General features: G+C 36.9%; 1 protein-coding gene across 6 annotated transcripts; it reads right to left on the reverse strand.

The window, feature by feature from the left end:
* Positions 1-1,330: 1,330 nt before the first annotated feature.
* FAM204A (family with sequence similarity 204 member A) lies at positions 1,331-17,753 on the reverse strand. 6 transcript variants are annotated; one of them, XM_072340040.1, is made up of 8 exons: positions 17,712-17,752; positions 16,886-17,206; positions 15,950-16,040; positions 15,405-15,441; positions 14,864-14,966; positions 13,132-13,221; positions 2,772-2,878; positions 1,331-2,410 (listed from the first exon to the last, which is right to left on the reverse strand). In XM_072340040.1, exons 2-8 carry the CDS (start codon positions 17,144-17,146, stop codon positions 2,359-2,361), a joined length of 741 nt encoding a protein of 246 aa, XP_072196141.1. In that variant the 5' UTR covers positions 17,147-17,206; positions 17,712-17,752; the 3' UTR covers positions 1,331-2,358. The 6 variants fall into 6 exon arrangements, with proteins under 6 accessions (XP_072196141.1, XP_072196139.1, XP_072196144.1 ...); XM_072340038.1 differs by having other exon boundaries at positions 2,002-2,410; positions 16,886-17,201; positions 17,712-17,753; XM_072340043.1 differs by having other exon boundaries at positions 2,002-2,410; positions 16,886-17,170.
* Positions 17,754-24,293: the final 6,540 nt, after the last annotated feature.

A 24,293-nucleotide genomic window follows, 5' to 3' on the forward strand; every position in this document is an offset into this window, starting at 1 on the left:
GCAGAAAATTAATAATTTAAGTACATTCCTATGGACGTATAAATCCAGTCAGACTGGGAGAGGGTGTCAATGGTTTTCAATTACTGAAAGAATCTCAAATTTAGTTCAGTAGATTATATAGTTAAGCTGATAAGAAGGGTTTCAGTTCGCATTTGGACTGTTCTAACAGTTCAAAACCAGGAAATGTTAGATCTCAGAGGGCAGTTTCACTTGGTCAAAATTCACAGTGCAGAGCAATAGTACTCTACAGAAGGACTCAGGTATGTAAAACATCTAAGATGAGTAATTCAGAGCATTTATAAAACGTGTAATTATGCATTCATTTATTATGCATTTAAATTATCTCTATACAGCTGCATTAGGCTTTTATGTTTTCCCTGGTAATCAGCTTTCTTTTGAAGACAGTAGAATTCTAGGAATTCAGTAACATGTTAAGAGAGTAGTTTAGGTGTACCAAAATACTTGGAACGCGACCATTCTCAATCACCTAAGTAACTCCAAGCAAATGTTTTGTGTACTTCCTAATAATTACATTATTAATAGTCTAACATAAAACTAATTAGTTAAGAGATAAATATTACTTAAGGGTCAGCAATGCTGTGACAAATATGAAGTGCTGAATTCCCAGACAGTGGGAGTTTTCTGAGGATTTGGAGTTCTTTAATGTTTTCAAATGAAACAACAGTGCCGATGCATACGATCAGATAAACATCTTTATATGAGCAATATTAAGTGTTACTATTAAAGTAAAACTTGCATCCTGTGAGTCTGGGACAAAAGCATTTTGCACAAACCTACACCGTGGCTGAAAGATTCAAGATGAATGAATGTTCATGGTGTCGTCTAGTTTGGTTCTAACAGTAACTATGCAACCTACCTTTGCAAACACCAGGAGATATCGCTTGCTTCTATCTTCCACAGAAGAGTTTCTACAGCTGACACATTTGGAAACCATAGTGTGAGATTTATGATGTTATACTGCAGAAACCTGTTTAGCCACTGATTTACAGTCCTGAATTGTACGTAACTCCGTCATCGTAACCAATTACAGCTAACTGCAGATACCATATTGCAAACATCTTCGTGAAAGAAATATGCAGTTCTGCGTAAAAAAAATGAATAAATTAAACCTAAAAGCCCACCAAACATCCTGAAGGCTAATGAACAAAAATGCACCATTCCATGTCAGACTGCGAATCTAAACTCTTCAAATTGGTGCCATTAAACTCCAGATTACTATTTATTGGCAAGTTGTTTTAGCCTCAAGTACTTACACAGTAAATCACCATTACGCTAATACCATACCTTTGGCCTGAAACATATTAATCTTGGTTAAAAATAACTGACATTTATTTTGCCGATCCAATTCAGGCAATGCAGTGAATACACATACATGCAAAGGCTTCAGGGAGAGAACTTGCTTGTCTCAAATGGGTCCTTTTCGCTGAAAACAACTTTGAAAAAACACAGCCATCAATTCTTGTTATTATTTTTATAAGCATTCAAGCCCGAATTTATCTGTGAGAACATTTAACTTGAAGTAAAATCCTTTCTTCTTATGTGCAGCTTACTGTGTAACATAACAGATATTTTTCACGATGAGCATTTCTACTCTTGATCTACTCAAAGACTCAATGAGACTTTAAAAACTTGAGTTCTTCAGAAGGAAAGGATCAAGGAAATTTGAAGCATTCCAAGCAGCACCTGGACATGATGAATGCATCAGACTCTCCTAGAAGAGGGAGAATGGACCTTTTAGGCCAACCTCTCTTTACATTTACTAAGCCCATGAATGCATAAATAATAATAGCTATAAACAAGTAGAACATTTGTTTCTTCTTTTTCCCCTTATTCAACCCATACACCACACAAAACTCTCAAGCTGACAAAAAATAAAGTACTTTTTTAAGTACAGGAGAGTAGGAAAAAACCCCAGCAAAACTTATCTCTTTCCTTGTACCCACACAATGGGTATATAACAATACAGCACAGAGAATACATCTGGAATGAGTATTTTATTCCATCTTTAGACAGCTCTCTACCGGACTCCAAATGCATTCTGCAATGCATTACAGCAATATGTACATTTTGGAGACACGTACTATCTTTAACATAGTATTGATTTTTAGTAAGCATTTTTGCTACACTGTAAGAACAACAAACCAACCTAGTGTAAGCTGACAGGATTAAGAGGAAACACAAGGGATTTGATATGTTGCTTTTTTGTGTGTATTTTGGTTGATTTTCTTCAAGTTTGAGTTTTTCTCTAAGTGGTTTTTTTTTTCATTTGGGTTGTGTGTTTAGTCACCCGTAAAAATTCTTCGAGTTACATTTGACTCCTCATGAAAACAGGACAGACTACATGTATCCCATGTTGCTTTTTGTTTCCCATCTTTTCTTAGCTTCAAACCTGAAAAACAAAAATGACGTGGAGACTCAAACTCAAGGTATTTAACTCTATTATTTGTTAGCAGTAACAATAAAAATCAAAATGTATTTTTAATAACGTAATGAAGGCGATTTTTACTATATGACAAATACATTCATCCTTGTCAAGCGGCCTTATTCTCAAACACTGCTTAGAAAAAAAAAAAAAAGAAAAAAATAAAGAAAAAATTAAACAAAAAACAAACAAAAAGAGAAGGTTAAACTAAACAAATAAGATCAACCCAAGCTTATTTCAGCCAAGGAAGCATTTAACTGATACCGTATTGCATATACTGAGCGCCATTGAAACGACAAATGCTTAATTCCATACTCAAATAACTTACCCCCAAGCAAGCTTCTTTTTCTTTCGAGCTTCTTGGGCAGCCTCTGCTTCTTGTTTGGCTTTTACAAAGTTGCGGCAAGCAGCAGCTTTGGCAATTTTCACACCAAGCTAAGACATGAAAAGGAACAAAGGCAAACTGAATAGAAGCAAATGGCTCATGTGAAATATAAGCCTCACAAATTACGTGGTTTGGTATTGTTTCTCAAAAGTCAATGAATATTAAAATATCTTTCCAATATTAAGCTGATGTTATACTGTAAGATTGGATTGGAAAGAATGCCTCTTGAGAAACACACAAAGTAGTGGGACACTGTGGCAAGCAATCCTTTCTACTTAACTCCTTCATTTTGAAGGGTAAAAGCAAAGGGCAATAGCTGTGCCTCTCCCACCATACCCTTTTTTCAGTTGTTATTTTCTTTCTTAATAGATATAGATAGACATACGCTCCCTCCCTCTCTCTTTCAATTATTACAGCCAGCCTATAACCTCAATTATACTTAAACACTGACAGGTCCCACTGATAGGAAAAACTTCCTGTATGAAGCTCTTTGTTTGGACGAACCACTACTACAACTGCATCTCCAGTAGTTCCCGTAGTATTGTTTCAATCAGTCTGTTCAGAAAGTAAACAAAGCAACATCCTTAGAGTGCACCTGACATTCAGTCTTCACATTATCAGCTTCCAAATTTTTGGCGTGAGCACATGCATGCCTTTCAAATAAGGTCTTACTGGCTGTGGCTTAAACTTATTTACCTAACGAGAAAGTAAAGTTCACTTTGGTGCATATCAGGAGGGGAGAAAAAGAACAGAAAAGGAGAAAAGGTAGAAAAAGGTAGCATGAACTATGACCATTACCACACTTAATAAGCATTCGTAATTCATTCACTGTTGCTGCATTTTGTGATTGCTATCATGACTTGACATTATTTGCAACCAAACTATGAAAGAATTTGATGTCAGAAGTTACCACTGTTCCCCAATAAAAGCAAGCGATTAATTTATCCAGAACTACTACAAGCTGTGATGTAGACAAGTAAGCTTTTCCTCTATCCAATCCAAAACCTACCAATAAGATACAACACGACCCACCCAAAAGAATACTCCTTAACACCTTGGTTAGGGTTCCATTATTGATGTGTACTACCATGAACAATCTGCTTCGTCTATCTGTATAGGCAATTATTTACTCTGAAAAACACTTCATCCAAATAAGATAAGGGGCTCAACTTTAGATGCATGGGTATATCCTTCTACCTTTCTCCTATTTAACACCTTCCCTGGTTGATACCCAGATGTGCAAAAGAATAAGAAAAGCCTTTTCGCTCATCACTACAAGTTATTTACTTTAAGGTTCTTTCACTATCCATGAATCAAATTAATCTTTCTGCAGAAGAGAATCTGCACACATATCAGGCACTAAACATCAGCTCATGCATCACAATAGGCTCTAAGCACTGGCAACACAAGCTACTAATAGGTAAGCATATGATTTCCCCCCCCCCCAAATGGAACTGTGCAAAATTACTAACACTAAGCGATTTTTGAGTCTAGTTTTTGCATGGGATTATTACAGGGTCATAAATAAGCACCTGTACAATCATCACGATGCACAAGATGTGACATTTCGGAACTTTCCTATTAGGTATATAACTTTTGTAATGAGCATTAACAACATTTAATATAAACCATAACACATTGTCAGTGTCTGAACAGCCAAATGTGAAAGGCTACCAAAGGATAACATCCTTATTCACACTGTCACTTAATTTAAGCAGTTATTCACCCACTTATATTATAAAAATGTTTGTGAAAATTCACATAAAATACTAAAAAACATAGTAAGTAATGGTCAATTACTTCCCTATATTTAGAGCTAACCCGATGCCTTCCATCCATTAGAATCATGCCATCGTTATTTTTGAATTGCATTTTATATCCTGACATGATAAAAAAACAACAAGCAGCTCGTAATATGTGATGAATAATGGTTTCTCCCTAAAATCACATTCAAGGAATCTGTTGTACACTTACACACAGGCAGACATCCACTGCCGAGGTCTATAAAAGTATAAGAGAAAAAAAACCACACTGATCTGTCTTTCTTGGAAGACTGAATGAGTTCTTCCATCTTTGCAAAGTACAGAAAAAATGGGATAATAAGATCCTCTGTAGTGTATGTGGAAGTAAAAGCAGAAATGTTTTGCAGCGTTAATGTTATCATTTCTAGGCTACATAGAGACCAATTTGCAAGACATGAAAACAAATGTGTCGCATATAAATACACACAAACACTGCAGTCAGATTAAATGCCTTTTGCTCCTACCCACACCCACACATACATCTACACCGCCCCTCCCAAAAGAAAGCCATGAAAGCTTGGTCAATGGGTTTTACATTAAAAAAATATATATTCAGGTCATCAGATAACTCAATAAAATACACTGTTAAAAGAAGTAAGAAAGCATGAATAAAAATATATACAACAATTTCTTGTGTAGTCAAAGTATCAGCATTTTCCATATAGAGCATCCAATATTTTGCTGCATTTTAATTAAGGTGTCTAAACATTATCACAAAGAACTGCAAATTGGTCAGAGCACGCAGTAAGGAAAATTAAGCTCTAAAGGCTTTTTATCACCATATTTCAGGAACCAAGGGTGTAAAATGTTCTAATTTGGGATATATTAAAAGCCATAAAAGGTCTTTCAAAAAGATTAATGGTACTTTGCTTGGATTTAAGATAAGGGCTTTAGCTGGTTGGAAAAGCAGGGCCCTGGCTAGACCCTTGAGGCATTCATCTTTACAGCCACTTGGAAGATTTGTAAAAGCGTCTGCATAACCTCCAGCAAACGCACTGCGACATTTTCTTATTTTTTATTATTATTTTTTTTTTAAATTCCTTTCAATTCTTACACGTTTAAAGTCTGGAAATCACATCGGATAGTAAAGCCGATACGGCGGGTCACCGCCGTAACAAAATATATATATGGATTTAAGGTGCGCTAAATAAAGCAAGTTGGCTTCTAAAAGGTCAGAGACCTTTCCATTTGGAAGTTCACCAATAATAGTGGCAAGTATCTTCCTGTAGATGCTTAATGTAGCATAAGTGAAAAATTCCTTATCGTGAAAAATAATAGATGCTTCTACTCGTCTGAAAGCGTTACCTTGCTACAAATTCCTGAAGCTTTGCTTCTTTCTAAACAAACGCCTTCAAAAACAGCAATTACCAAACTTTCACTTTTTATGGAATAACAGGTCTCTATGAAAAAATATATATATATATATTTATGCCATTCTCTTTTGTTCTTTAATTAAATGAAAACAGATGTTTTCTGAAGTAAAGCGGAACCATTACTGGAGTACTTAAAGTGTTAAGGTCTTTAATTTTTATATCAGTTTGGTCTACAATTCCTGATTGTCTTTACTCAAGCTCAACATTAATGTCAAGCAAGTTACCTAGGAGACGAAAGAGATCAAAGAGACAAAAAACCCTCAAATGTCTGATTAATCAAGCCTGCAAACAGCTTATTTCTTTTAGCCTGCATGCAAGTATGAAAATGAGATTCTGGGAGCCGTACATTGTGCAGATTTGTTCATTCTTATCAGAACAAAGCCAGCGGCAGCTTATTTCATGGATCATTGGCACTGTCATCAGTGCTACACAGAACGGGTGACAGCTCCTCATTTTGAGGCTTGAACAAAATTAGCAAAAAGTCGGCACAAATTAGCCTCTCATCTTTTTAGTAATATGACATTATTCATTTACTTTTTATCCAATTTTTAATTTTTTCCTTGTCAGCTATCCCTTTCTAGTGTTTCTTGCACGGCGTCGTAGAACACTTTTAAAACAAGCAAAGAAACGGATGAAGTTGAAATAGTTGAAGAGTAAACATTTGCATTAAGTTGCACCAGCATCTGCTACAACTTCCAGAAAACTTCCCTGGAAAGGAAACAAACCAGGGCATTGAACACTTGGGTACCATACAGTAAGCACGCTCCATTCAATAGCACTGCGCGATGTAAATGCTGAACGCTGCAGGAAATGAGACAACAGCTTCAAGAACTGCTCCAGAAATATTTAGGTCTGATATACAAAGCGCTAAACCCACACAGGCTCTAACAAAACATCTATATTCAAACAGGTCCTGAAATATCCTATGATCATAGGAGTGAAGCCAAACAGCCTTTTAATACAGTGTTACAGTTTCTCATCAAATATGAATCTAGTTATTTCAGGCTTGCCTTTAGCAATGATTTTCTCCTTTTATGTTATGGAATGTTATCCATTGCTGACGTATATAAAATATATAAAGCAAACAAGAATACCGAGTGGATTTTGCAGTGAAAATTGTCCCCTTTCAATGATGTGCTCGGCTTCCACTGTAAAATACTTTGTAATACCTTTGTTGTATTTTTATGCTGTGTATTACAACAACAAATTATATTTGGATGGCACAGTAATGGAGCAAGGACGGAAAACTGTTGTAACATTAAGCTCTTCTCTCGATTTAAACATTAAAACGTCAGTAACTTCTTTCATTCATGAGAAAACACAGCATTAAAAAATTAACTATAAGCTGTTAGATGCTTTACACAGCCCCCTCATAAGAAAGGCAGTTTTAAAAAAGGAACTGTAGTACTGTTTTCAGCAATTTCTTTATCTCTGTTCTTCTAAGTAAGAAAGCTTATTAACAAGCTTTGAACTTAAAATCACATTTACAATAATGTGCCATCAACAGTTTTATAAGCTAATTAGAAAAAAAGATTAATTAATGACTGGCTGCTAATAAAATGGCAATCATGAAGAAAGAAACCAAGGGTGCTAAGCTTCAACTACCACCAATTAAGAGCTAATTACAAACAAATTATATATGTGTTTTGCTGTGGGCTTTAATTTACTAAAATGGTTTTAATTAAAAGAGAAAACATGCTGATTAATTGAACTGCAGAAAAAATCTACAGTATAAACTGTGCTTTGTCTGTCTCTTTAATTAGACTTGTAACATCTGAAATCTTTTTTTAAGGTTTGTTAAGGAAAAAGATATACATAATTAAGGGAGCATAAGAATGTAATTCTAGGTGATAACCCTGCCATGTTCCAAAGGTTAAAAGAAAACAACCTCAATGAAGAGTGATATTTGGAAGCATCTCTGCTAAGTGTTAGAAAGAATCTTCACAGATTAAGAAAAATAAATTCTTCCTTTCCCCTCCTTCCCCCCCCCCAGAGCCCTTCAGCAGGCAAGACTTCCAAGTTAATTGGTGTTTAAGTTACATTCTGCATTAGATTGCATCAATCTCCTCAGGTAGCTAAAAGCACTATGATAAATTACGAATTTTGCACAGAATTTAGAAATGAAGCTTTATTATATAATCTACGGAAGAGCAATCAACTCAAGACACTACAATCTATCTGAAATTGTGATGTATGACCTACCCAGCTTCACAAGACACAAAACAGCTAAGAGAAGGGTTCTCAATTGTTAAGACATGCAACCCTGCCTCACATCCTTCCCCATGATATAGCTAGAAGTTTCTTACTCACAACGAATGCTAACTGGAACACTATAAAACAGTCAACACATGCAACACAAACTGTGATGACAAGAGCAAGACCAATAATTCTGTGAAATGAAAAGGATATCCCAGTGAGTAGATAATTAATATGGTCGGTTATGATGTAGACCTTTAGCCTGATTACAATACCATTATTTTTGCATAAATTGCAGCTTTAAAACAACAACAAAAATATCTCACCAAAATACCAGAAGCCACAAAGCTAAGCACGCAGAAACAGTGCTGTCAAAAAGCCTGCGCCATACAGAGACTGACAACTATTTCAGTAATTTGGTGTACTAAATCCCAAAATATTTCTGAACTTCCATTTTGACAGGTAAATCTGACATGGTCTCACTGTGTTCAAGTTACAGTCCCCAGGCTAACGTGCTCATCTTAGACAACATGGCACCTACTTACCAAGCAGTAGCAGGAAAACCACAAGGCAAATGCAAAGTCTGAAGTTTAGACAGATCAGTTCTCTGAATAATAGAGCCAAAAGAAAGCTGCATTCAAAATGATTTCAGGAAGAAAAAGTACTAAGAAAAATTCTCTCTGGGAAAGGAAAGAAGCCCGGAAAACATTTTCAGGTTGACAATTTGAGGGTGTGGGGGAAAATCTTTCGGAGTTATTTCACTGAACCATTTAAAGTACCACTCCAAAGTGAAATGAGTTTTCAGCAGTTACCAGACATCTCCACGCACTCAAATGGATACTCACCTCCAACAGCACACAGACACAGTGCTCTAACTACTCAACATTCCAGACAGAGCCCCACACAAACAGTAACAACTGCTGAAGTAGACTTCAAGGTATGACACCAGAAAGGTATTTTTGAAACAGCCAGAAAAGTTGACACAGCTCTAAGGGTCAGTCCCCTGCGATATACAGACCCAAGTACCTGTTTTCATTCAATCTCAGTCACCCTAGAACATCCCCAATCATCATTGTAATTCAGTTAAACATCCACAAACGTCATTCTCACTTTAAAAAAACTCATTTTAAAAGGTTCAGGACTCCTACATTAATATTAGCATTTATCTTAACATCTACCAAATTAAACAATTCATAATTAAATGCAGTGTTCAAACTATAGCTTTAGGTATGCCATTCCACATTATGAATGTAGAACTTTAAAACAGGAGGAGCTGCCAATGCTGAAAACCCAAGGTACTTACATCATAGCAAAGGCAGCAACTGGATTACAATAGCAAACCTTGACTGCTTACATTGTACTACCATGCCACCCTGACTTACTAGTTGTTCAGTACTAATAGTAACCTGATACAGGTTTTAGAAGAACAACTTCTACTCTTGCATTAGGTTGAAAAATCCATAGTGAATTACAATTAAGCAGTGTGACACACCTGCACTATGCGGACATCCAACAAAAATTCACCAAACAAAAGGAGTGCTGATCTTCTATGCACTGCAGCATAGAGATGCTCAAGCTAGACTGGGTCTTAGAAGCAGAACAGCTGAAGAAGCAGACAGTTCATGATGGACCATGTTACTCTGCACAGCACAATCCAGACGTGCCCATATTGTTTCAGGAAAAATTTCACATAAATCATGCAGACAATTATTTTGGGATAACCTTAACTCCCTGGTGAAGCAGAACGCCCCATAAGACATGCTGTGGGGACAATGGGAGACAAGGGGTAACACTTCATAGTGAGGTGAGCCAAGAGATTAGGTTATCATCATCATAGGTGTACAATCCATTCTTACTTGAAATATACTTTCATACATTTTTATCCACAGTCCCAAAAACTACATGCAAATCCACCTGTACAGTCATCAGCAATTGCAGAACCTCATGTACAAGGCACCCAAGTTGTAACCACCACAGTCAAAAACCTTAAGAACTCTACTAGATTATCTCAGTTTATTTCAAAACCAGCATGAGTATCTGCCAAGCAGAAGAAAGCAACAACTAACATACAGCCCAAAGCCTCATTTCTAGCAGTACAGCAACATTTCCCCTAAAAAGCCTGCAACAAGTACCATATGGAAACCAAAACATCCAAAACCTTGAAGCAGTATCATTTATGTGTTAAGGATATGCATTTCAGTGATTCGCTCACAGCTGCTAGATTATGCACATTGGCCAAATCATCAGTGATTTGAAGGAAATCTGATTTTAAAAAACCTCACCGTGTCATAACGATAGCATATTGACAGCATCACTTTAGCATTCCTTTGCTTTTTAGGACGTATTTCCACTGCCCATTCTCAGTCATCTGCTTATTTTTGGCTTCATTTTTCTAAATACTGAAGCTGCCCTATCAGTTTCACAGGCTTATAAATGTTATACATCAAAAATTAGTTTCACTTATTAAGGCAGAAAACGGCTTTAAGAACTCTGGGATCTGTGCCTCAAAGCAAAAGCTTTATCAGCAGGTTCCAGTCACTGCTTCTTGCAAAAGAAAATGGTGCCGATTAAAAACCCATACACCTGATTTCAAAAAGAACACCTACCCATTGAACATTTTTCACATGGCTACAAGGGGGGCTGTACCCCCTGCACCCCAAACGGAAGGCAGCTGCTTCTCACACGCACAGCCCTGCAACGTTGCTCAAGAAAAATAAAAGCTATACATAAAAAGATGAGGTTGAGATAACGGAACAATAATTCATCCACTTATTCCTCTACACTTCAGAAGTGTTGCACTTCGATGCATGCCCGACTTGCTCACAACGTTGTGCTGAATTTGGTAGTTAAGGCAAAAATAACCCCATAGTCTAAAAATTAACTCAGCTCTTACAAGTATTACGTAAAAATGAGCCTCAAATTGCAAAGACAGGAGGAAAGCTGTGACTGAATCACTACTACAAAACATGAAAGCAGTATTTTATTTATTGCACTTTTGCACAAAGCAACGTTGTTTTCAATCAGCCTCTCCCATAACTAAATCCTTTGCTATTGCCCTACACTGAATCAGAATTAGTCACTGCTGGGACATTCTTGGAATAAAACTTTACATGGCAGAAAGAAAAAAAAAAACACACAACTGTAAGCTGTTAAGATTACAAAGAAAATCAAAATTTTGCAGCAGGTTACATAGCAAATCCTTGAAACACTAGAGAAGCCCAGTGAATTCACTGCATTTCTGCCCTCACAGAACTCCTCATGAGATCAAGACAGAGTCGTTTGAGTTTTCCTTCTTTCAGCATGCTATTTATTCAGATACACTTACTTAACCAAAACCAAACCAAGGCCGTGAATACTATTAAATAATACTTCAAGCATTTTGTTTTCAGAATTACAGCACGCTAATATTTGAAAGTCAACAATTTGGAGCTAATGTTCGACAAATGTTCTATTGCTGTAACACCTGAGATATGCTAGAGGTTGCACAATCCCACGGTTACCAAAATCAGATAACAGTTTATCATAAATATTACAAAACCATAAAACTTCTTAATTTGTTTTTATACTCAAACAACTTGCAGTAGAACCTTAGTGTGTTTTATTGATTATGATACTCTAACCACTTTAGAGTAGATGGAATAATGATATTTGTGAAGGAGAACCTTTGGAGGGCTTTTAATTCTGAACACAAAAGGGAGTATAACAGTATCACAGCGAGAAGTTGGCTGGACCTAAATAGAACATCAGGCTACGTTTCTATCACTGTCAGAAGCCATTATCCCTGTGCAGGGAGGTTCTGTGATCATAAGTAGAAAAAGGCTGTCTAGTAACTAGAAAGTGCCCTGTGTGTCTAAGTGTAGGAGTTTCTACTGAATGCACAATAACACACACTGAGGAAGTTAGTTTTACCTAACCATATTTATGGAGCACAAATGACTGTATTTCCTGTCCCCCAAATCATCTAGATTTTACATTCTTTGCTATTACACATTATATGCCATTAAAAGAAACTCAAACCTGCAATTTTACATTAAGGCTTCACTTTAAATGCTGTACTTACAAAATGCTAAATATTTGTAGGAGAATGACAAACACCCAGAATATTCTAGATTCTTTTTTTATTTAAATGCCTCCTATATCTTTGAACACCTTTGAACTTTACTGGTACAAGCAGTGAAAAGAAAACTTCCACTACATCTGAAGACAGGTGAGCACACAAGACAAGTGAAAGAAAGCAAAGCCTGTGTTGAAATTCTATAGATCAGATGAGTTTCTGAAAGGCTAGCTCCTACACTAACCTAAAGTAGCATAGTATTTAGGTTTTTCTTCTTAGCCTCAAGTTTATTTAATTTTCCCCTTAATTTTGCTTCTTTTGCACTTTCTCCCCATGCCCACATTTCAATAAGCACAACAGCCTATGTGGACTTCGGTGAAGTACTGTTGTTAGTGCATATTTGGTAGGTGATAGCAACTGAACCATTACTCACAATGAACTGCAGTTTCATATGTGATAAACGTATATGACAGATCCCCTAGCAGATCCAAGCACTGCTAACTACAAGTCCTAAAGACCAGATCGTTGTAGCAAACAGCCACAATATCATCTTAAAAACAGGCAAAAGTATATTAAAAAAAAAACCCTCAGTTACTAATGACTGACTTGTGGAGTCAGTATCAGGGTTTCAAGGCAAGGTTACTTGGGAACATTCATGGCTGTATTTTCAGTTCTAACATATGGCTACACTTGTCCAAACATGACTGGATCAGCAGCTAAATCCTTCAATCATTGACAGAAATCTAATTAGGAAACAGAAAGGATGTCCCAAACAATCCTCAATGCTACTTTATTTGCAACTTGTTTTAAATAAAGCCACACAGATGTCCACAACTATTTCTCTTTTTTGCCCTAAAAGCTTTTAATAGACCACTTACCTCACGAGTTGCTAATCTATCACTCAGCTCCTCAGCTTTATCAATGTCACCTTCAGCCACGGACTTCTCTATGCTCAGTTCAAGGCCAGACTAGAAAGAAAAAAGCAAATATCTTTAAGTAAATAAATAGAAAAATTATACATATAAAGAAATTATTTTAAGACTTCCGTTAAAATTAAGACAGTGCATGAACCTGTTATTTCTATGTAACACAAATCACTTTGTCTATGTACTGTAATGGACAGTATAATTAAGAATTCACTGAAAGACTGCCTGAGCACAAATCATTGCATTAGTTCCACCTTATGTGCAGGATAATACTGTAGGTTAAAAAAATTACACGGACTAGTTTATGCCTGTCACAATAAAATTCATCTGAAGATCTGGCTTATCTCTTCCATCCCTGGAGCTTTCTAAACAAAATGTGAAGTATATGTGTCAGGTAACACGAAGAATGGCAATTACTACTGTATCGTTACAGCTCTAAGATCTTATCTTCATCCAAAAACTGAGTTTTGGCATGGAGCCACTCCACTACACCAATAAATTCAGAATTCTAGTTATCCTGTGGAAAACAATGAAAACAGCTCAAAATTCAAGCTTTATGATCAACATAACTCATTTATGACATTTACAAATAACGTTAACAATAAAACATTTAATGGAAATTATCACTGGAATTTTAGTTGGAAGTTTCTGAAAGGATCCAGACGTTCAACACAGCAGTTGGCACTGACTTCAGAATTTCACAGAAAAAAAACCAACACTCCTTCATTAATCACAAGAGACGTTTTACAGACTCACTGGATTTAAGCATTCTGTTGGTTTCATAATAAATACTTTCTTAAATACAAAATAGAAAAGCAAACAATTATTGAGAAACAGAACATTTAATTATTCAGATGAAAGTTAATAGAGTGCACAACTGAAAAGCCAACTGTCAGATGCCTTCTCTGAAATTAATGAGACGTGTTCCTCTAGCAATTAAATCACAACTTAAATGGAGAACAGCTGCATGTTAACACTCTGGGCCTCATTCCAGATCTATACTGAGCAATTTAATGACAAGTAAATGCCCACCAGAAGTCAGAACTCAGGCAGAACTGATCAATATCAGTGTCAATGCAGAAGTTTACTTTAAGCAAATGAAAAACAGAAAGTTCATGATAAAGGATGCCACCTGAATACTTGATGTCTTAAAAGTAACAGGGGACCACTACAGTTACACTACAGAACAAGCTCATCATATTTCAAGTTCCTCACACATCTATCATGTTCTATCAGTTACACCAAATATGGATAGTTATACAGTAACAGTTGTGAACTAAGTGTGTTGTAAATTCAGTAAAACTTTATGATAGATTCAATCCCCTGATTCAAAGAGCTACTGGTCTCAACCAATGGACTGACTTGGAACACTCTGAAGTTAAAACAGAATAAAAGGTCACTGTAATCAAACAAGGCATATCAAATCTTTTGTCTCTTATCACAATAGAATATAAAACCAAGGAAGGAAATAGGGCACCAGTATTGTCTAGAAACCTTTCAACCCAAGTAAAACCTACATGACACCTAGAAGGGAATTCATTTAAAAATACATACAAAATTATTCTTCATTATAGTGACTTGGTCATATACTTACTTCTGAACAGACTCAGTTTTACTGTTAACTCAGCACAGCCTTCTTTTACTAGCAAAAAAATGATGACACGGCTTTTGTAACAACAATCACCTTTTGTGGAGTTCTGCTATCCACAGGTGATTCAAATCTATCATTGATTCCAAAGTACTGTGTAAGTTCTTTCCAGTGCTCTTCATTGGCCAACTGCTGACTACTAAAAACCAAAAAATAAAACTCATTAATATAACCAATTTCTTTCCCACAGCTTGTAATGTTCTTTTCAAAACTAAAATAAACTCTATTTGGCAGATGTGTTCTTTTCACCTGACATCTTTTAATGCAAGCTATTCCTTTTCTTCTGTAGCCCCAATGCCACAATCTTGAAAGCAAGCTTGTATGCAATTATATGACAAACACCATTAAGAAGAACAATAAATTAATTTTAAACTGCATTAAAAAATACTATTCTGTTATTTTAAATCAAGCAGTAAGCAAGCACAAAATCACTAGAATTCAATTCAGTCTGTGTAACAGACACCAAACAACTTGAGTACATACACAGCATGACAATGTTCAGTCTGGCTACACTTCTTACAAGCTTTGCTTGACATTAAAAACAGACCTCATATAATCACATAGACCTGGTTCATACCTCTTAGTCACTTCATTTTTGTCCTTTTCCTGTTTTTCTAGAAATGAAAAAAAGAAAAGCCAATATTAGAGTGATGCCCTATTGCACCCAATAAAGTTAGCAAATCACTAATAGAGGATGCTCCCATTGAAAGACTGTCACAAGAGGATCTATACTGAATGATTATGGGGGATTTAAACTACTCTGCTGTCAGGCCTGTCATTTGACTAATGTCTTAAAGTATCTGTCAAGAAGCCTTGATCAGAACAGACAAAATAACATATGAAATAATGTACTGAAAACATGCCCAGCCAGTTTAAGTCAGTACTGACTGAATAAATTCTGCCCCCTCTTTAAAAAGAAGAGGAATGTTTTACTTAAACTTTAAGTAGAAATTTACAGTCTAGGCCTAGAACAGACGTGTAACAACTAGAAAAAGAAAATCCTACATAGCAGACGACACCTATTCAGGCATTCAATTATTGATGAAAGCTAAAAATGTACTTCCAGTGCACTTTACACTCATTTCATCTAGAAAAAATAAGGTCTGGAATTATGCAAAACACCTTTTCTGCGGCGCTTTCTTTTTCGGCCTTTGCTTTCCTGCTTTGCTTCCATTTTCATATCACGGTTTTTCTTCTGAAGCTCCAAAAACTTCTACAAGATTAAGAAAAAGGGTCAGTATTTTTTAATGTTTTTTTGTTTTGTTTTGTTTTTTAAGTTACACAGAACACTAAGAAATGTTGTCCCAATATCTCAGCTATCCCTAGTACCTTCCTGTATCTATTACATTCAGACTTATGCACTGAGAGCATCCAACCCTGTTGGTGTTAAACTGGCACTGGCTCTAACACTTTACCACCAATATCACTGACTTTCTGCTCCCCCCGCCCCCACAGGTCCCAGGAGTATTCAAAATAGTTTTCTGAAGGAGCACGATGCTGAATATACTTTTGTTGGTTGTGCACTCCCAGGATATAGAACTGCTTGTTATTGCACAGACAGTGGTTTAGAATCTAAGACTACTGACAGTCTATTCCTTGCACATCAGGAAAGTTTTCAAATGAGTCTGGATAGCTGCACCTAAAACCTATACAAAGCAGAAAGGTATAGCTCTACTTCACAGATAAAAATCACCAGTATAGTCACTAACATGCTTAGCTATACACCCTTTCACACACAAAAATCAATACTGAGGAAGCTCAGTACCCATATACTACTACAAACACAAGTATTTGTGCAACTGAGTAGTTACCCAAACATTTCTTTGCTGTGCTTTCAATCAGTGCTGCACAAGAAAATAATATAAGCTTTTCCTGTTTTTCATCCCATTTAAATTCACGTTCTCTCTACATTAAGTAACCTAAGGTATAGTATTGCAACAGCACTTTTACTGCATTTCATTTTGTATTGGTATACCTACAGTATCCAAATTTGAATTGCTGAGATTTAAAAAGCAGCTATTCAAGTAACCTCTGGATATTTGAAGCTATGATACCCACATTCCACATATTTAAAGGAATCCCAGCAGGGCACGTTTCAGATGTGTTTTCTCCATCTGTCACAGATACCAAAACTGATTTAGCGATGGTATTACTTTCAGGTCCATTCTCCTGCAATTCAGGAAGCTGAACTCCTTCTGTATCTTCCTTTATATCTTCTTCCTTCATGCAGGAGACACATGACTCCTCTTCATTCTCAGAGCTCAAGTCAACATCACTTTCACTCAGTCCTGGAGGTAAGAGACCACTCCACATCTTCATGCAAGGCCAAGGCACTGGGAGTCACTGCATAAACACAGGAGTCACGTGAGCATACCTGTTCTGAGACAAAAGCACAGACAGCCAACAGAGAGTCAGAAACACCAGAACGTAATAACAGAAATCTCTCTCCTGAGGTGCTTTACACGATATCTTTATAAAGCTGTTCGTACTTACAACTTCAGAAGAGAGTTAAGGACTTAAGCGCATCGATTAAAGGTAGTACAGTCTTTCTTTCCTCTTCCTTATGCCTTAAAGTTGTCTCACTTCGGGATTGTTTACAGTTGCTTCCCAGCTTTAAGCATGACGCAGCAGCAACGCCTCTCTGGGGCAGCAGAGGAGCACCCCCAGCCCTCCCACCGCACCGCCGAGCGGACAGGGCCGAATCTCGAAAGCGGGAGGACGGGAAGAAGAAACCGCTCCGAAAACAAGCCAGAAGGAGCGCAGCGCTGCTCCAGGGCAGAGAGACAGAAGAACTCGAGGAAAAAAGACAGATACCCAACAGCACAACCAGGACCCGAACAACCCCACCACCCCAACACCAGCTACGGCAGCACGCCGTGTTTACCTGGTCGCCATCTTGGCACCCCTGGAACACCCCCGCCCTCTGATTGGACGCTGCCCCTCAGCCAATCAGCGGGCGCTTTGCTACCTTGTGCCCGGCCTCTCGGAGCTGTATGATAACAAGGCAGGGCGTGCAGTAGCGCAGCGCCATGTGATGCAGTGCTGTAGGGTAACCTCAGTGCAGCCGGGGCAGCTTCACTTTGGTCTCATGTCCCCAGCTATGCAATGAGGAGTTCCAGTGTAAAGAGGGATTAAGGAGGACAGCAGGAACTTTGAGTGGGAGCACCTTGGATCACCAAGGTGAATAGGATCCTGTGCAGTCACCTTCTGGGACTGTCTGTGCATGGAAGGAAAGACAAATGCCTTTCTCATAGATGTATAACAGATCTTTCAGTGTGTTTCCTTTCTATGCTCTGGTATTACATCCTCAGTTTCATTTCTGAAATCAATTAATTCCGTACGTAATCACTTCTTCATGAACTACATGTAAATTTCACACTCGGCTTGCTGACTAGTTTTTCCTCTCATCTGGGAAATCAATTTTTAAGAGATTTATTTTATTTACATTTAGTACTTGGTTGCATTTGGTACAGAGATAAGCGGCAACTGATCAATCTATTGCTATTGTGTATGGATTTTAAGGGATCTATTTTCAAAGAACAAGTTTCATCTCATGTCACAGTTGGTATCCAAAGGCTGTGATCTTGATTGAGTGCCCACGGGCTGTTTCTGACACGGGTAGATCACACAAATGAAACACTAAAAGCATAGAATCCTTAGAGTTGGAAGTGGCCTCTTAAAGCCTCTTCACCTGCAGTTGTTTTTATAACTGAAAAAGCTGAACAGACTGTGACTTCCCACAGAAGAAACAGAAAAGAAACATTGACAGAGCTCCTCCTTTGCTTTCAGCGTCCCAGAAGTGCTCGCATTCAAAGGGTGGGTGACTAATGAAGCTACAGTTGGTTAATTTGGTTTATGTTGCTGTTGTTGCTGCTGTGGTTGAAACGATGTGTGCAGAGTCCTTTAATGAGTTAAAACAAGTAGGGAACCCAGCCTTGTCACCAACACTGATACTTCCCTAAGGCTGATTGTATCCAAAACTTGCTATAGGGCTGAATTCTTCTCAAGTCAGTTTTCTGTTCGTCCTTTAACAAATATTCACGTTATCTGATTTATTTCCTTCTGATTAACTGATCCAACTTCCTTTTTCACTTGAATTCCTGCTCTGGGGACCCGCCGATAATGACTATTATGAATGAAACAAGTCATGCCTCTGAAAATCCTATGGAACATTGAACTAGTCTAACTCCTTGGCTTTGTATTTTTGATGCTATTATTAAAAATTACTTGAAGACCTATTGCAATTACATGTAACATCAAGTGTCATTTGTTTGAAATACAGCAGAAACCTCATATTCCTGTTTTCTCAAGATAATACATCTGAACACGTTGGAAACCAACTCTTACTGGAGAACCTCAGCTATAAAATTTGAGACACAAAGTAGCATTTGTAAATATTCGACATAGAATTTTTCACACGTTCTGTTGCAGCACTGAAGGGGGGTGTTTTGCTAGTTTCTGAGTAAAAAACCACTGACTGTGATCTACAGAACTGGTTGTTCTTTGGGTTCTTTTTGAAACACTCTTGTAATTATTGACTTTAACAGCAGTGATCAAATTTGCCAAATATCAGAGCAGCTGATGCCATGTAGTCCCCGAAGGCGAGTTCTCAGGTTGGAATTCTCTCCATAAAACTGGCTGGATCTCAGATCGTTGGACTTCAGGACAGTGGAAACCTACACTATTTTCTCAGCTGCATGCTTGAAGCCATGATTAACTAATCACAAGTAATCATATACATGCTTATTTCCACAAAATACATGCAAACGGTTTCCTAATACAGAAATAGAATCTGCTACAACATAAATTACGCGCTATTAGCTGTTTCTTGTTTTTAGCAAGAAATGAGGACATCGGGACCTTTTCCTTAAGCGAGGAAATATGCTGCATTTTATCCTTTTGAGACAGTGTTTTGGAAATATGTCAAAACGATCAAGAACTGAATTCTTGTTTAATCATAATAGGAAGGCCTTATTGTATTAGCAGATTACAGTCATTGTGTTAGTATACTATCTACCTTGTATTCATTTTTGCTAACATAATGAGAATTTTTTCCAGCATGATTATATTTTAATACAATAAAATAGTATTGGAAAGGAAAATTAATATGATTTTAAAGTGAGATGTAAAGACAATAAAATAACCTCTGTTTTTTTTTCCTAAACTTTTAATTCATTGCTAACTTAAAAATACTTTTTATTAATCCTTTAAAATAATTCTATTCAAATGAGCATTTAAAGTCTGTTAAAAGGATTACAGTTATTTCTTTTTTCACATACTGTGCCATATAAGAACCAAATTAATTCTTGCTAAACAAACATTACAAGAACCATCATAGAGAAAATTAATGGAAATCTCCAAAGAACATTATCTAAGACAGTACATTAAAGTATATTAGTAAATATTCTACAGTATATATTGTAAGTAGTAATGATGTTTTGTAATATGAGCTCTCTTTACCTCCTTAAAAGTAAGACAGTAATGCAGGCAGGCCCTTTCCTGAGCCCTGGTCAAAAGCCCATTAAAGTCAGTGGAAAGATCTCCATTTTCTTAATTTGTTTTGGATGAGGGCAGGTATTTCTGAATCTCAGATATTTCTATATTTGCTTGTTTGAGAGCAGCATATAACCAGACAATGGTGGACCAGCTGCATGCTATCTTAAATATAGCATACATTTCCATGTGAACTGCAGTCGTATATTTCATGCCAATGAAGATATCAGCTTTGCTGTAAGGTCTTCTATTCATTATCCAGATGTATCAGTTCAGGTTTTGTTATAACAGACTCAAACTCCATATGCTGTACTGATGTCCTCGAAAAATTTCCTCTTTTTTTTGCTCTATCAAAAGAAGAGGAATACCTTTCTGCCATAGCACTAAGTGAAATATTTACAACCCAAGGGAAGCCACAAAGTAGTTTTCCAAATATTGTGCAGAGTTTTCCTTTGTATATTGGTTTAGATGGTATTAAGAAGCGCAATAGTGAGAATTATAGTGAGTTCCTTTCTGTGACCCGCAGATATGGCAGTAGAACAAGACATTTCACCTTTTCTTATTTCAGTTTGTGAAGCAAACAACACCACTTCAGCTACTTTTCAGTGCTATTGTTTACAAATCAATTAGTTTACTATTTGTACTTCAATAAAGGTCTAAATAATTAGAAATCTTTTTGAGAATCTGTCTTTTTTTGTATGGATTTTACACAGGGAGGACAGTTTTGCTATTGTGTACAGTATTTGAAATGTGCTATTATTTCCTTTATATTATCAGCATCTGACTTTTCAAGCTATTGAAATCAATCTATATAGGCTCTATGTGTACCAATGCCCTCTACTGGTTTGAAACACAATTGCTCATCGGAGGGTATCGCTGTTTTCCTTTACTGGGGAAACTGTCCTATTGAAATTATATTCAGAGTAGCAGAATTGCAGCTGTGTATCCAGACTCTCTAAAGGTAGCTGTACCATGGGCGAGCTGACAGCCAAGCTGTGCTACTCAGGTAAGCTTTTTGTTGCTATCCTCATGCTTCATTTTCATGGGATTTGGAATATTTACCTTGAACGACAGGCTTCCAAGTAGGTGTCTTGTGAGGGAAAACACTTCCTTGAAACTTGTTGAGTACCAGGCTGCCAGTGCAGATGCTCCGTTAGCATGGCAGCCACCTCTCTAAAGAGCATCTTTGCCCTTTGGGCTGGCCAAGGGCCTACCTAGGAAGGCAGTGGGCAGTTGTGTTGCCAGGATATGGCACAAATAACCCTTGAGGCACAGGAGCCATCAAGCTAATGAAGTGCATTAAGGAAAAAGTCTTAACTATCAAGGGGTGGATCCACTCCCCCATGCCACAAACCAGAGGTCACGTGCCTGAGGAATGTGTATCCAAAGATAATACTACCTTCAGAGAACTCTACTTACAGGTAAGTAACTCTTCTTTAGAGGAGGTATCTTTGTGTGGCAGACTGTTTATGGGAGCAATTTGAATTGAACTTTAAATGAAAAAGGCATATCTCTGTAAGTGGTAATAATTTTAGTCATCTTGCTGTGGCTAGGGGTTGTGGAATTCATTAGCACAGATTAACATATAAAGTGGGTGAGATATCTAATAGCAAACGTAGAGGTTTAGGGACCTTAATTCATCACTGAATGAACAGCGTGTACAGTATTAGGGACTATGAAATTTTTAATTTACACAAAGTGTCCAAGAATATAGGGAATAAATTTAAACCCAAAACAGATAATGGAGCTGTGCCCTGCCTAGCTGGCAAGTTGAATTGTTTTTACACTGAGTGAAGAAAGCTAATTATCCCAAGCACAAGGAGACTGCTAAAAATAATAAGATTATAAAGAATAATTTGCTGATATAATTACAACAAAATTGGGTACACACAATCGTCAGATACATGTATTGCTTGACCTGGGCGAGAAAGTGAAATAAATCCTTCCTCTATAGCCTTCGTAAATTTGTTTTTATCATCTCCAAGTGGTGTTTGCACAGGCAGCACAATTTGCATGTGTAATGTGGCTGTACAAATTGACAACAAGTAAATTATTCAAGGAAATAGGCTGGTCGTGGGTCTGAACTATCTCGCAAAGCCTATTCATTTTGAAGAATCACTGAGACGTGAAGCTCATACATCAACCATTTTCTGACAATCCTCAGACTTATTGTCTCCTAAAATGTCATTATGGCTATTATTTATGAAGCTAATTCATTTATTAATATATATTTAACTCTGACTTGTCATGCACCTTAGCAGGCTTTCTGTGCACTGCATATTTTTGAATAGATGAAAGAGTTTTGCATGCTTTAATGATTACTGTAAGCTGCTATAGATTTATAGAATGCAGCTTTATTATCTACTTGCATTAATACCTTTTTGTAACTTTTTTTTTCCTTAAGGCCATCAAATATAAATGGCAAATGACATATCCAAGAGATTGTATAAAAAGAGATTTTCTCAGAGTTTGTTGAGTTTTAGAACAAAACGAAGTATCTAACTGTTAAGTCCTAATTCCTTTTTAAGAGTATATAACAACTGTGTTCAGTTTTTGTGTGTTTTACTAAAAATATAGAATGAAATACATGAAAGCAGGCATTTATTGCACTTTTGCGGACAATTGACCACGTTTTGATTATACCAACAGGGGGAGTATTATTTAGAGGTGGGGGAAACATAGAGAATGGAATATACACATATTTTTCTATGTAGAATATAGATAATTTTACTCATGGAACGGTCCTTAGGAAATGAACAGCAAAGAGTATGGGCAGTGAGGCTGCCTATGGGTCATGGATTTTTTCATCTTGATTCAGTTATCTTTAGGGCATATTAAAAGACTTAGAGATCACAGTAACTCTGACATTTGCACAGTGTCAGGAAATTAAAAATTGCATTCTGCTCTGAAAAATATATTTGGGGTAGGCCTAAATTCTATTACATGCAGAGAATTCTGATTAAACTTGTAATTATCATAACAAATCGACTAATTTAAACACGTAGTTATTTGAACTGTATAGTCAATTTGACTATTTACAAGTACCTGTGATCACAGTTTGAGATGACTGGCCAGGAGCATAAAACCTTATTTAGAAGTTACAAAATCTTGCTTGTGTTATTGATACCACCCACAGATTTGGTATAGTCATGGCTCCTCAGTCTTTCCTTCTGTAGGATGGGGATAAAAAATTCGACATGCCTCCCAGTAGCATAAAGGAATAATCCACTGGGGTAAATGAGCTCTGATCAGAGCTCCTCTTTACTATTAAAATTAGGAAGTCTCTTCTTTTTCAGCTACTCCCAGGACATGCTTGATAGTAGCATAGTAATAAAAGTACACCCTGGAAGAGGCATTCAATGAACAGCAAGGCATTTCTTACTGCTCCCCTATCTTAAAATCTCACACAGCTGAGCTCTCCATGGTCGTCTAGAAAACTATTTCACTTTAAGCTAAAGGAGAACACAAGGAAGTCCTCACCGCTCTTTTACAAAAACGAGAACCACCACCTCCTTAGGTAGTACGGAGGTCTTGTAATAATGGTAAATACTATAGATTATCATATTGGAAAACTCACTATTTTAAATTCTTCAACTTTTCAGAACAGTTATAGTAGCAAAAATGGAGCAGACTCAAGTGACAGAAATAAAAACACTGTAAGAAACCAATACAATCTAAGCAAGAGCAGAGGAACTATACATGTGGTTCTGAGTATGTGTGGTGAATGAGGCTTTTTTTGTGCCTGAAATCAGTGAGAATAATAACGTCCTGTGCTTTGGAAATAGAAGCTTATGTTTTGAAAAGTATGTCATGACTTTTGGTCCTCACAATTTCATTTGTCTGCCTTGAGACGTCTCAGAAGGTAAACTGAGATATTCAGCATTTATTTTTTGTTAAGATGAGCCTATTAAAGTGATGTCAGCTTGCTCTATGCTTCTCCAGAATATTTTTAAATGGAGAAAATATATTAGTG

This window comes from Excalfactoria chinensis, chromosome 6, assembly GCF_039878825.1.
Source record: "Excalfactoria chinensis isolate bCotChi1 chromosome 6, bCotChi1.hap2, whole genome shotgun sequence".
Taxonomy (NCBI): Eukaryota; Metazoa; Chordata; class Aves; order Galliformes; family Phasianidae; genus Excalfactoria; species Excalfactoria chinensis.